Source organism: Phalaenopsis equestris, unplaced genomic scaffold (assembly GCF_001263595.1).
Source record: "Phalaenopsis equestris unplaced genomic scaffold, ASM126359v1 Scaffold000869, whole genome shotgun sequence".
NCBI lineage: Eukaryota > Viridiplantae > Streptophyta > Magnoliopsida > Asparagales > Orchidaceae > Phalaenopsis > Phalaenopsis equestris.
In genome coordinates, this window is record NW_018165309.1 from 171,252 (window position 1) to 186,847 (window position 15,596).

At 33.8% G+C, this 15,596-nt stretch overlaps 1 protein-coding gene across 1 annotated transcript; it reads left to right on the plus strand.

Annotated features, from left to right (window-relative positions):
• Positions 1–548: 548 nt before the first annotated feature.
• On the plus strand, positions 549–2,163 carry LOC110031932 (probable histone H2A.3). Its single transcript, XM_020735381.1, has 2 exons — positions 549–916; positions 1,774–2,163. Exons 1-2 carry the CDS (start codon positions 740–742, stop codon positions 1,990–1,992), a joined length of 396 nt encoding a protein of 131 aa, XP_020591040.1. The 5' UTR covers positions 549–739; the 3' UTR covers positions 1,993–2,163.
• Positions 2,164–15,596: the final 13,433 nt, after the last annotated feature.

Consider the following 15,596-nt stretch of genomic DNA (forward strand, 5'->3'; position numbering starts at 1 on the left):
AGCTCTGTCTCATTGGTGGCGGCTTCGTCGTAAGACCTTCGAGTCGGGGGTTCGAATCTCAGCCCTTACACATATATTTGAATTAGCACATAGGGTGGATTGAGGGTCCGCCCCTCTATCAGTTTTAAAGAATATATATATATATATATATATATATACACATACATACATACATGATAAGCTTTCGAATATGTGATTCAAATGCAAGAAAGTAATGCCATTAAAAATTATACCTATAAAGGAATGGTTCAAATTTTTATTTTAAAGAAAATTAAGAATTTTGTCTAAAAATAATAAGTATTTTTTTTAATAAAATTATAATATAGATGTGCCAACGAATAAAATTAAATATAATATTTTTAAGAATAGGTAAAGTGTAAAAAATATTTCTTAACTATTTATATGGGTTGATTTTAATTTCAAACACTTTAAATTATTTGAAATGTTTCCATAAAAAATTATAAATCTTAATTTAAAATAATTTAAAATTATTTTAATTATCGGATAAAATTTAAAATTAAAAGATAAAATATAAATAGTTAAGATTATTTTGGCCATACTCTGACCGTCCATTTCTAATTAAACGAGCGGTCGAAGATGGCGATCCGCGTGCTCGGGCTCATCCCGCTCACAGATCTTGACCTATAAATACACCGGCGCGAGTGCTGAAGATGGACTGCCTTCAGTTAATTGACGTGCGGATCGTCTTCGTCGAAACTTTAAACCTTGATTCCTGCTAATGGGCGGAAGGGGGAAGGAGGCACCGAAGAAGGTTACTTCAAGGAGCAGTAAGGCAGGCCTTCAGTTTCCTGTCGGCAGGATTGCTCGTTTCCTCAAGGTCGGTAAGTATGCCGAACGTGTTGGTGCTGGTGCGCCGGTTTACATGGCCGCTGTCTTGGAGTATCTTGCTGCCGAGGTATAGATCGGAATTCTTTCCTTTGTTTCTGATCTTCTTTTGTTTTCTCATGTAGCAGAAATTTTTGGACAGACTTATTGGTTTTCCTTGCCGATATTTAAATCTTTTTTTGGCATGTAGAGGATTTTGAGGATTTTTGGTGTTGCATTAATTGAATTTGATTTATTTATTTGCTTTTTATTGTCTTCTATGATTTGGCCTGATTGACGAGTTGGATTATTAGGCATCAAAGGTTAATGAATTCGATCTTCTATTTAGATTTTTCGGAATAGAATGAGGATTTTTGGTGTTGCGTTAAGTTCTTGAAATTTAATTATTCTGTGAAAGAAATAGAATGTGACCTATTTAATTTGCTTTTGATTGTCTTTCATGATATTGCCTGATTGACGAGCTGGATTATTTGGTATCGAAAGTTAATGAATTCAATCTTATATTCGGAATTTTCTGAATAGGAGGATTTTTTTTTTTTTTGTTACGCCAAGTCCTTGAGTTTAATCATTCTGTGAAATAACAAGAATGTGGTTTATTTCATTTGCTTTTGATTTTCTTCTATGATTTTACCTGATTGAGGAGTTGGATTATGAAGTTAATGAATTCGACCTTGTATTTGAATTATTCTGAATGTCATGAGGTTTTTTGGTGTTGCGTTATGCTCCTGAAACTTAATTTTTCTGTGAAGCAAATAGAATGGGATTAATCTCATTTCTTTTCATTCTTTCATGATTTTGCCGGATTGACGAGTTGGATTATTTGGTATCAAAAGCCATTGATTTCAACTTTATATTTGGATTTTTTTGGAATTGAATGATGGCGCGTTGAGTTACTGTTATAACTTGGTTCTTCGTTTTGATTTTTAGGTTCTAGAGCTTGCTGGTAATGCTGCTAGGGACAATAAGAAGACTAGGATAGTTCCAAGACACATCCAGCTTGCTGTCAGGAATGATGAAGAACTCTCAAAACTTCTTGGCACTGTGACCATTGCTAATGGTGGTGTGATGCCTAATATTCACAATCTTCTCCTCCCTAAGAAGACTGGTGTAGGATCTAAGAAACTCGGTGCTGAGGATGACCACTAGGTTTTACATTTACTAGTTTTTTGATCTTTCTATTTTGAAATATAGTGCTTTGTATATCAGTAAACTTCTGATGATTTCATCTACTTGGAATGCTTATCTTCTGATGATTTCATCTACTTGGAATGCTTCTTTTCTATCGTGCAAGTGTTATTGAAATTGATGGCTTTTTTGTCTTGCTGATTCCTGGCGTTGGTTCTGCGATTACATAAGCATTTCTGATTTAATATGTAGAGCATTATATTTTTCTTTGATAGATTTCTTTTCATCAAGATTTAGGGATAGTTGCATTCTGATCACCCGAAGTATTGATATTTACAAATCAAACGCTCAGTGGATTATTTTGAACTACCGAACTGATGTAGTTATATGTGCCACTATCAAACCATTGAGAATTTGATAAATATAAAAAAATATATGTTGGGGTTTTATCATGAATTTTGAAAAGTGGATGAAAGAGTGGATGATTTGTAAATAGAAAGTTTTGGGTGGTCTTTTTTATGTAATTGCCCAAAATTTAGTTTTTTTTTTTTTTCAATTTAATGAATAAGACTTTTTGTTTTTGCTTTTTGAACCAGCGTGTGAACTAAAATGTAAAATGATGATGTATGATGGTTATTTATCCATGAAATTTTGTTGAACGAGGGCTTTAGTTGAATATACTCTGGTTTTTTTTCATAATGATTCAATTTAGTATACTCGGAAAGTTGTTGGATAGATGCTTCAATCTAGTATATTCTCATGTATGGATCAGAGATAATTATTTGCACTCCTTTAATTTCTTTACTGTAAATCAATGTGAAAATATCAGAACTATTAATGCTTGCTTGGCAACAATACTTGGGTACTTTTTTATGAAGTTATTGAACAGTATGCTTGGCAACAATATGTATTTTATCTGTCATCGCTAGCCGGGAAGGTAATGCTCATAATAGTCATTCAAATTTATCTCTCGATCATGTGTATATAAATTTCACCATCCTCCATAAGCTTGGTTGACAATCTCATGATGAAGTTCATTAATTTGTCTCAAACATGCCTAATGTTGGAGGAATCTTGCAAAAAGTATTATTTGGTGGGTATTGGGTGTTCATTGCAAGTAGATTTTTTAAGTTATTTCCAAACACAAAATATTATATACCAAATTTTGAAAGGACAAGTCAAGTCATATGCGAAAGGAAAGAGATGTTTAATAAGTGTCACTCATTTTTATATGGTGTAATTAAGAGTGCCAAGTGTTTGAAAGAAAAAAATGAGTTATTTTAAGGGAGAATTTTTCTTTTAGGATTTTAGATGGTTCTCTACGTTCGTAGTTCAATTAAATTAGGACGTGGAAATGCAGGTCTCGTATTTCCATGTAATAAAAAAAATGAAGCCCGATCGGCCCAATGTCCCCGCCTTTTCGAGTTATCCCGTCTTTTTGGTGTCCTCCCTCTGCCTTTTTGGATTTATATGCCTCAACCCCTCAGAAAATTCTATTTTGTCATTTACAATAGAAAAATAAAGTTTCAAAAAGTGTTTTTTGCTCTGTTAGGGTTTAGTCATTGTAGTTTTACGGTCAATTTGTTGCTTTGATGGAGATAAATTTTTCTCTTAATAAAGAAATTGGGAGCATGAATGACAAAAATAATGCCAACGCGTTTGGAACGGATGTGAGATTTCTTGCTTAAATTTGTTTTTCAATTTTTACTTGGATGGTCTTGAGGTTATTTTTGGATTATTTTGTGCTTAGGGTTTAGTTATCTACGGGTTATTTTGAAGAAATAATCAATAATTTTAGAATAATCTAAGAATAACTGAAGAATAACTTGAAAAAAAGTAACCCACTAGTTCTTTAGAGATTTTTGGGTGATTTATATAAGATTTTCGGGTGATTTATATAAGAATAACTTCAAGTTACTTTTTTTCAAGTTAACCCACTTATCCTACAAAAATCTTATATAAATCACCCGAAAATAACCCATAATTCATCCATTAAACATACAAAATAATTTCAAATAAGACGTTTGTAAGAATTAACCATCATCGATAAAACGTTCTCTTCGGATTTGATTTTTTATCTTATGAGACGATAGAGTCCTTCAATTGGTTGTTTAAAACATTCATTTGAATAATGGATGGTAAGCATCCAATTACAATTTTTACAGATCAGGATCAAGCGATGACAATAGTCATTGAAGATTTTCTTTCACTCACAAGAGACATTATGCCAATGACATATCTATAAGAAATTTTTGTCGAAAGTTCATTATGGTCGAGGAAACCTACACAACAACGTGTGGCTAGATGCATTGTACCATAGGTGTGATTCCGAAAAAGAGTTTGAAGATACTTGTGATATAATGATGGAGCGAGGAAACCTACACAACAACGTGTGGCTAGATGCATTGTACCATAGGTGTGATTCCGAAAAAGAGTTTGAAGATACTTGTGATATAATGATGGAGCGAGGAAACCTACACAACAACGTGTGGCTAGATGCATTGTACCATATAAGACATAAATGATCAACAATATTCAATAAAGAAATTCAGAATGTGAATTTGATCTACGCAAAGAAGTGAGTGCACAAATACTGTATGTCATTATGCATTTAAGCCCACTAGTTCTCCCATTTGTTGTTTTCTAGGTCTTGAAAATATTATGAAATCTTGGAGAAGGAACGAGAAGACGATGAAGTCTTCAAAAGCTCTCAGAAAGTTATTACACCAGCAGTTAAAACAAGTCCAGTGTTGAGGCAAGCTGTTACATATTACACCCGGATGCTCTACTCCATGTTTGAGGAACTAGTGGACTTAAATGCATAATGACTGGATTAACTGTCGAGTTGCATGGGCTATGTGGATTAGCTATCGAGTTCTCAGTTAATAGTCAATTTGAATTCTATGTTAGAAATTTGGATAATCAGGACACGAGTAGAGCCTGGATTGTTACATTTGACAGGGTTAATTGCGACATCACCTTCAGTTGCAAGAAATTTGAAATGATTGGGTTGCTTTGTGCTCACTCTCTACGTGTTCTTAATGCGGTAAATTTAACAAAGATTCCCGAGAAATATTTGTTATTGACATGGTCTGCTAAGGCAAAAAAAGAAATCTATAATAGTTTTGGATACAAACATATGAAGGACTCTCAAATGTCCGACAAAACTTCCCGTGGAATCCTATTTTGGTCACACACTCAGAAGTTTGTCTACCAATTAATTAATAATGCAGAAAGAAATGAACGTGCTGAGACGTATATGCTGGAATCATTAAAAACACTATCTGTAGGTGTTGATGATATATTAAATGGGCAGGATCCTAAACCAAATAAAAAAACTAAAAAAAAGGAAATCGCAAAACAGAGTGCATTGTGAATGATCCCGCAAAAATGGGGGACCTAAAGGTGTTTCTAATACAGGTTGAAATGATATTGGGAAAAAAACAAGAGAGTTAAGAGTATATATTTCTACATTTTTTTTATTTACTATTATATGTAACATTAATTTTCTCTAACTTGAACCACTGTATGCAGGAAGGGATCAAGAAGCATACACGAGCCAAGAACCGCAGATCTATTACGACACAAATATGATTGCAGAGGACATTCTATGAGTCAGGTATGAAACTGAAATCTCGTACTACTATTCTGGTTGTACATTAAAATATGCTCATTAACATTCTTTTCTATTTACAACAGAAAAATGTCACACTGGAACCAACATACACCGCAATTCTGATGCATTTTATTAGTGAGATCTAAGCCAACTGAGATAAACACCTTCGATACTTGATCTTTTTATTAACAAAATAATGAATGCTCGCAATGTATATAAAGAATTGTGTAATGTATGTGTACATTTGATTGTTTTGATATGTTGTTATACGTACTGTACTATATAAATCTGTGTTGAATCTATTGTAAGGAACCTAGCAATAATCGTGCAGTAATCCTGTAATAGTACCTCAGCAATAATCCATCAATAACCCAGCAATAACTCAACAATAACTCAACAATAATTCATCAATAACCCAACAATAACTCATCAATAATCTATCAATAATCCAACAGTAACTCATTAATAACCCATCAATAACTTATCAATAACCCAACAGTAATCCATCAATAACCTAACAATATCCCAACAATAAACTAGCAATAACCTGGCCAAAACCTGCAATTATCATTAAATAACCCAACAATAACCCAATGATAACCCAATTATAACCTAACAATAATGAAGCAATAACCAATCAATAACCCGACAATAATTTGGCCAAAACTCGCAGTAATCCTTAAGTAATCTCGCAATAACCTAACAATAACTCATCTATAACCTAAAAGTTCATCAAGTAACCCAGTAATAAGTGCAATAAGTCTTAAGTAACCCAACAATAACCCATATAGCAATTAAGGGAACAACACTTGGGCTATTTTTAGGTTATAGTTGGGTTGTTGGTAGGTTATCTACCAATACCCCAGCCCTAACCTAAGTATAACCTGAAAATAATTGATTTATAACCTAAAAGTAACCCAAGTGTCGTAGGGTATTTCTAGGTTATTTGCAGGTTATTGTTAGGTTACTCACATATTATTCAAGAAAACGACACTTAGGTTATTTTTATGTTATTTTCAGGTTATTTTTATGATATTTTTAGATTATTGTTAGGGTATTTTCAGGTTATTTCTATGATATTTTCAGGTTATTGCTAGGCTATTTTCAAGTTATTTCTAGGGTATTTTCAGCTTTATGCATAAGTTCGCAAGTACAAAGTTATATGCAGTAATAGTTTAGTGCAACAAAATAGACAATCATATAGACATTGACCAATAATTCAATCATGTTTATCATCTGAATAATTCAATCATTGACAAAATCAAATCAATCATATTTATCAACAGGTTACTATCAACATTTCAAACATATTTACAGAAAAGTACAGACATACAAATATCATCCAAATAATTTATATCTACAAATTTCGTATGCAAGTTCTGCCCTAAATCGAGGCATATCAGTCTGTCAGTTCTGTTTATCTTTCTAATCAATTTTGCTTTTTTGTACAATTGTTTCTATATATTTACAAACAAAAATACCACAGTCAACACTATTATTTTGTGTGGGAAGGCCGCTGGTCGTGGTAACATTCTATTTAGTCGGGTCATTGAGGAAAGCTTTCCCGACGTCCTTATGAAGGTGTCTAATCTGGTAATAGAGATGGTAGTTTAAATCATTGAAAGCATAAACAAGTAGAGTCCAATGAGTCGAAGAATCTCCATTTGCTTATCACGTCGCGGGTGACTCCCAAATGCATTTTATTAGGTAATGAGTCAAATAATCTCCATTTGTGCTTCTGATTCCCAACAAGTAGAGTCCAATGACTATTATTAGTTATTGGAACTAAAATGGAATTTGATGAAGCTACATCATCCATTGTTACGTGGGCAACAATATCTCGCAATGGATGGTTTTTGTACATCTGCATAGACATTAAATGAGTTTATAAGTTTAACAAGAGCATGAATCACTACCATTGATGGAAATGTCGATGCTTACCCAGTGTGCTTGAGAGACATATAAAAAGGGTCTAAAAGAATCGGGTGACTGACGCCTCCTATTTTCCAATCCAATGGCAAACATATCAACATGTTTTGTGCCCACTTCTTGATTATTCTAAAGTGATTCAATGCACATTTGACTTATATGAATATGACACATAGCAATTATAATGGTATCTCTGCATTTTGATGAAATAATTATTATTATATTTAATACATGACTGATGCAGTAGACAAAAAAAGGATTATGAGTTATCTGCACACTTACCTAGCTTGGTATTTCTGTGTTCAAGGAGGTATCTATAACATTTTGCATGTGTGAGGGTATGAGTTCTCTGCCAGGGAACTCTATGGTTGAACAGTCTACAACTGAATGTGCTGCATGAACTACGTCAGGGAGGGCACCTTCAAAAACAACAATTGCTCCCTATTTTTTCTCCTGATTTTCTTCAGCCACTTTTATTGTACTGATCTCCGCCTGTTGTTCCTTAGCTTCATCGATTTGAGGAGATGGTTGGGTAATCGACAGAAAAGAATCATGAATCTGCTGTACTAAATCATCTAACTTAGACTTCGGCAGTTCTTCTTCTTCCATTATTGGTAATGCTTTCGCTTTCTTTCTCTTTATTACAATGAATGGGGAAATTAGTGCCCTCTTTTTTCTGGTGCCTCTAGACTTAATCCTTCGGACTAAGCTACTAAGCAGGTTTTCATGGATGTCTTCCTTTCCATATTCCTCATCACCTTTATTTATTTCCTCCCTTATTTCAATATCAATTGCAGCTTCATCGAATGCAATCATTCTCCCCATCGGTTGTTCTTCCTTCTGAATCTCGTTCCCCGCCTCCTGTTCCCATGCTTCCTCCATATGAGCAGGTGTTTGTTCTTCCAATGCTGGGCTTTCTTTCTTCCCATTAATTTCTGGTAAATTCAGAACCTACAAGAGATTCCATTTGAACTTTATTTATTTTTTTTCTTTATTTCTTTGATGTCGGTCTTCACCTCCATCATTGTATACTCTATATTATATAATATGTTATTTACAAAATCTTTGAATTGAAATAAAAATTTATGTTGCCCCCTGAGAATTTGAAAGATTTCTTCAAAACCCATATTGGTCTTTGAATATCTTTGTGAATGCGTAGTTTGTGGGATGCTGCGAGTCAGGACAAAAGGGATAACACCGTAAGAATCTGGGGTCAGTGGTTAAGTGTGAGTTTCGGGTTCTGGAATGAACTTTGCAGGATAAGAGATCCGGTCAACTTAAGGGGCAAGTAAACTGTGCTCTTCATCTCTTAAATCGGCAAATGAATTAAGAACTTACAAGTACATTCAGTAAAACAAATAACTAGATGATATAAATTACCAAACATAACCCTGAACTTATAACATAATTTAATATTATTCACCTGTACAGTAGTAAGCCTCTGAAAGACTAATTGGATCCTTGCAGGGTTCCGGCCTGTATTTATTGGTCACGTCAACATGCGAGGTCAGACGTCAGGAACAGTCGGGGCTATCACAACTGTGCATTCATAAAACCACAGTTGCAGAAACAAAAATAAATCAGGAATTTATATTACCCGAATATGAAAAAAAATAATTCTTGACTAAGGTTGGATAATAGACTAACCGTTAGAAGAAAAACAAATAAAAAATGAATAGAGCCCTATGGGTACACTAAAATTGCTGGAAGGAATGAATAAATTATACAACAAAAATTTAATAATAAGTTCATCAAGTGATGTGGATGACTCTCCGAGTAACTCCTTCAGTAGTTCACTCTTTGCCCGCCTGACATCCACACCACTAGCGAATTTTTTGTCTCAAGCTGTTGTAGGTCCTTTGTTGGGCATGCCATAGTTAGGATGTGATATTGAGGATATGGGGTGAGTTCAAAAACTGAGTCAACTTCAATTTTCCCAAATTTGACCATGTCTCCTCAGAGACAATTGGTCGAACCTTGTCCAACACTTCTCTAACTGCTGATGGACGACATCTGCAATTCATAGACTGTTTGTTCATCAACCTACATGAATAAGATACATTTATTAATATTGATAATAACTCTTCAATCAGTCAAGAAGAACAAAACAATAAACCACAACTGCATGAATATTTCCTAAACTAATAATAACCCAATATTAATTAATTAATAACGTAAGAATACACTTCCAAGTAACGCAGGAATAACATGAGAATACATTTTTTAATTAATCCTTGAATAACCTCAATAACCCACGAATAATCTAAAAATAACCGACGAATAAACTACGAAAAGCCGACGGATACCCTAAAAATAACCTAAAAATAACAAGTGAATAAACTGCGTAAAACGACGAATAACCTAAAAATAACCCACGGATAACCTAAAAATAATCGACGAATAAACTACGAAAAACCGACGAATAACCTAAAAATAACCCACAAATAAACTAAAAATAACCCGCGAATGAGCAAATAACTGCCCATAAATACTAAACTTCACAGTAACCCAAGAATAATCTAATAATAACCTATGAATAAATTCCAAAATAAACCATAAATAACCCAGAAATAAGCTGAAAATACCTCTCTAAACCTTCAACACTAAACCCTATACCCCCTAAGATAACTAAATAACAAAGAAGAACTTATAATCCAAAAAAAATAAAAGGAAAAAATGATGATAATTACTAGGACAAGTTTTCCCCTTCAATGCTCTCCTTCTTCAACCTCTTAGTCTCTTTCTTCCTCTGTTTCTTTAATTTTGTCGGTTGTTCAGTGTCTGTCTTCTCCGTCTCTTCTGATTTTGTTCTTGTTGACTTTTCGGCCTGTGTATTCTTCGAATCATCCAACTCCATCGTGTTACGACTTCGAACCTATCAAACGAAGGAAATGTGGAACTTTAGCAGAGCGAACGACAAAAACCCTAGTAGAGGCGAATTCCTAAAAAGTATTTTTAAAACGTATTTCTCGACATTCTAAATGGCGGGATACTCGAAAAGACATGGGGACATCGGGTTGGGTCGGGCTTCATTTTTTTTATTACGTGGAAATACAGGACCCACGTTTCCACGTGGCCTAATTTAATTGGATTACAGGCGTAGAGAACCATCTGGAGTCCTGAGGGAAAAATTCCCCCATTTTAAGAGACATGTCAATCTATTTATTTGAAAAATAGCTTAAATTTGTTGGTGTAACAATGATTCTTCATAATTATATATGATGTCATCATTCACAGTTTGATATTGATTTTGCAAGTGTTGATGGAAATGAATAGATACCTACAAAAAACATATGAATTTCGAATGAGATAAAAAATTACAAATCACGATGATAAGAACACTAGCCATTGGTGATGGAGAAGGTAAGGAAGAGATGATCACATTATGTGAAGCAATCATCAATTTTTTAATAAACGGTTAATGTGTTGTATTGTAAGTCACTGACATTCTCAGATATGTATTGATGTCCTTGGTTATGGACTTTATACATAAAAGCTGTCTGCACTTTTTAGTAAAAATAATTTTCTTTCTTCTAAACTATATGATGATTGTAATTGCTTTTTTTAAATTTTATTTTGCTTGCCCTGTTTTAATTTGATGTTGTATTGTTAGGTGATAAGGGTTGCACAATGTTTCCTTACTTGAAAAATAATGGTATGCCCATCCAAATTATAGAACCTAAATCATCGAGCAGATGGTGTTGGTTTAAACATTATGATTGATACGACAACAACAAATCTTCATCATCCGATACGAATCTCGAGACAACATTTTTAGCAAAAACATTCAAACTTCAATTAAAAGTCATCCAGGGCTCCGATTTCAGCAAACTTATAGTCAAACTGACCGACTCGATGAGACGAACCTAATGGTATAAAAACTAGTCCAATCTAAGTCAGATCAAACCCGAATCAAATCATTAAACCATTCTTGGAGGATTTCTGGAGGTATTTGAATGGTCAAACGGATGTCAAATCTAGTGAGTTCATAATTGGATCGAGCGTCTCGACAAGAGGAATCCAACGAGCCCGAGATTTCTCAATTTTGACATCGTTAAGGCCCTCAAATGTCCATCAAATGCCATCCGATTGAGGGAAGCTCTGGACCGTCCGATCAAAATGATTCATATTCCTGCATTAATTACACCTAGAATATTATAAATAGAGCCCCACCCCTCACATGAGGGGAGGAGGCTTGAGAGAGAACTTGAGACTTTGAGAAGAAGTTCATGTCCAGAATCATCTCTGCCATCGCCGATCGTCGTTGACCACCATCGACCGTCAGCAGCCACCGCCGGCCTCTGTAGACCACCGCCCATCACTGCGGCCGCCGTCGATCACCACCCATCACCGCGGTCGCCGTCGACCACCGCCCATCACCGCTGACCTCCATCGATCAACGCCGACCGTCATCGATCACCGCTGACCTTCGTTGATTATCGTCGGTCCGCTGATCGTCGCTGACCTCCGTCGACCACCGTTGACCGTCATCAAATGTCGTCGACCACTGCTAACTAGAAGTCGTCAGTCGACGTTGTACCTTGAAAAATCTTGTTACCCTTTTCCCGTCTGTGGGACAAATGACATCTGTAATCATCAACTTATAGTGGAATTTTTATAACTAGGTCAGACCCTGTGGTTTTTTCCCTTTATGAGTTTTTCACATAAAAACTTCTAGTGTTATCACAGGTTGATTCTCTTTTATCTATATGTGTGTTGAATTCTCGCACAACGCTAAGACGATAATACGTTATTCTACTGCCTTGAATTTTCTGGCACGCATCAGTTTGACGCAGTCTGTGGGAAACGAAGTCCCGTGCGACATTGTCTTCAACTCTAATAAGTTGATCCCTTCATTTTCCAATGATGTATATCATCCAACTACTTAAGGAACCTCTTTTACGTCTTGAAGATCTTCTCAAAAGCATTCTTCCAGGCTGGGGGCAATTGATACACCTAAAATATATAGTATTTTTAGACACAATTTTATACCTATTTTTAATATATTGCGCTGTAATTGAAGATATTTGTGTGTTTTTCTTTCAGGTACAAATAAAAAGGTGAAAAATGCCAAAAGGAGTAAAAAAGGATCAAATTTGGAGCAAAAATATGAAATTTGTGCAAAAGTGTTTTGGAGCCTAAGCGCCAGATCCGACGCTTAAGCGCCGGTGAAACAGAGAAGACCGCAACCAAGCGCTAGAGGCCCTGTGCTCCCAAGCGCTAGAGGCCCTACGCTTAAGCACCAGAGACAGTTATTTGGCAGTTTTCTTCATTTGGCTAAATTTTGAAGAGACATTTGAGACACCTATTGGCTAAAGAGGGTGGTTATAATCATTAGAACCACTAGGAACGAAAATATCATTAAAAGACTTGTGAAAGGAGATATCCCTTGGAGAATACATCAAATTTGGGCACAAGTTTGAAAATTTTCAAGGCACCACTTGGGAAATTTATAAAAAAAGGAAGTTGAGACATTTAAGATGGGTGCATGAAGAGGGAGAGAGTGTTGAGTCATGAGAAGATTATGGAGAATCTTGTGGAGAGATTCAAGAACCACAAATTTACTTTTTTCCTTTTTGTTTTAGTTTTATTTTGAGAGTATATAGTGTTGTAAAAGAGAAGAGATTCAAATGAACTTCAAGAGTTTGGTGGAGGATTTGAGATAAGTTATTATCTTTGTTTTTAAACTACTTTTGGTTTTAATCGAGACTTCTTATTATTTTGACAATGATTTCTACTTTTAAACTAAAGTATAGTTTTGTTTTCTCCATGAATTCTGAGTAATTTTTTTTATCTTTCTCCTTAAAATGATAAATAATTAAAATTTGGATTGAAGTTGTAGAGTATTAATCTTTAATGTTGGAAGAAGTGATTATTTAATTCCATGCACTTTATTATTTTTTGATTTGACATATCCATATGTTAAAATTTGTTGTGAGAACATATAAGAACCGGGCTGATCTTGTCTCAGTCAACAATTGGAAAGAATCACATGAGGTTGTATGAATGAGAATGTAATTCATATGATTTAGTGCAAATAAATAGGAAAATAAACTTTGAAGGGTGTAGAGTTAGAGGACTTTAATGTGACGGATTAAAGCCCTCAACTTGTACAAGATGTTAGCCCTATGTAGAGGGAATCGAGGGAACTCTAGAGTGAGAGCTGGTATCTTCCATACCTAGCCGGTCTTCAGAACTATTCAAATTTTAAATTAACCAATATTCTTTATAGCATCTCTAGTAAGGGTAAAAAATATTATCACTGATTCATGATAAGGAAACAAATATTTTACTTATATTGTCTTCATCTTGCAAGTATTTTAGTTAAGCTAATTAGTTGTTTAATTTATTTTCAAATTAAATAAAAACTAAAAAAAGAATTGAACTTTCATTCTTAATTTAGCATCTTAAGTTTGAGTAAGAATAGAAATTGCTAAGTATTTTATCATCTAAAAATAATCCTTCCCGTGGGTTCGATATTCGGGACTTAATCAGAAAATTTTTATATTATTTAATAACGATATGTATACTTATGTAGTATCTCATACTAAAATATTATAACTATATTCTTATTTGCTTCATAGTGAAAAATTTACTTAACATTTGTTTTGAATCAAGTTTTTGACTGTCGTTGTAAATTAAGAATATCTATTAAGGAAATTAATCGCATACATCACATTTTATTTCTATCTATATAGAAAGTCGGGATCAAGTTTTTCCCGCCGTTGCTGGGGAATGAAGGAAAATAACTATTAGTAATTTACAAAAAATTTCAAAAAAAAAAAATTGGATAACAAAATTTTTAGTAAGTCTTATTTAAAATTTTAAGATTTATTTTAGGAATATTGTAGTGTTGCTTTTATATAATGTTTTTGTTTGTATGTTTTTATTTTTTGCTATATTTTATTTTATTATGTTTTATAGTAATGTATGTGTAGTTCAGGTTTTGCAGGATTAGTGCCTTACAATTCTAATTTAGAAAGAACTATTAAAAAATTAAAAAATTAAAAATTACTGAAAATTTTCAAGAAATAACAAATCAAAATAATCAAAATGTTGAAGAATTTAGATCATTAAGAGATTATGCAAACCCTATGATGGATGAACTTTATTGTAGTATTCCAAAAACCGCTGCAGTGGCTAATTCATTTGAGTCTAAACCTATTATTATCCAAATGATATCAAATAATCAGTTTGAGATATCCCTAATTGAAGATCCAAATTTACATCTTGTCAATTTTTTAGAATTGTGTACTACATTTAAATATGATGGTGTAATCAGATGATGTTATAAGGCTTAGATTATTTCCTTTTCACTGAGTGATAAGACTAAGATATGGTTACATTCATTATCGCATGGATCTATCAGAACGTGGAGTGATTTAGCACAAAAATTTCTTTCTAAATATTTTTCACCATCAAAGACTGCAAAACTTAAAAATGATATTACATATTTTAGTTAGTTTGAAGGGAAATCTATTTATGAAGCATGTGAACGATTTAAAGAACTCTTAAGAAAGTGTCCACACCATGGTATACCAGATTGGTTAAAAATTCAAACATTTTACAATGGATTAGCTAGATCTCTTAGATCTATTATTGATGTTGCTACTGATGGTTCATTGATGTCAAAACATTTAAATGACACTTATGCTTTAATAAAAGAGATGACTACCAATAATTTTCAATGGCTTTCGAAGAGGGTAAATCTTAAGAAAGTAGCCAACGTTCATGAAACTAATGTTTTTTCCATGTTAGCAATAGTTGCTGTAATTTCAAGAAAATTACAGCAATTTGGAATGAATTTTTCTCAACCATTTTCCATAATTGAAGAGAATTCATTAGGCCAAATGGTGTATTTTTAAGCATCATTAGAAACTTTGAATGTCATAAATAAAAAAGCAGAATAACCCATATTAAAATTATTATAACCCAGGTTGGAAGAACCATCCCAACTTCAATTGGAATAATACTACGGGTGGTAATAATCAGCAATGGGGGCACAATCAACTAGACTCATTGAAAACTAGAACAATCAAGGGAATAGTAATTATAGACCTACTTATCCTCTAGGTTTTAA

Excerpts from the sequence above, each read along its gene's own strand:
- LOC110031932 (XM_020735381.1), top strand. The coding sequence starts at position 740 with ATGGGCGGAAGGGGGAAGGAGGCACCGAAGAAGGTTACTTCAAGGAGC. Across the intron at positions 917-1,773 it reads TGGAGTATCTTGCTGCCGAG|GTTCTAGAGCTTGCTGGTAA; the intron begins GTATAGATCGGA and ends TTTGATTTTTAG.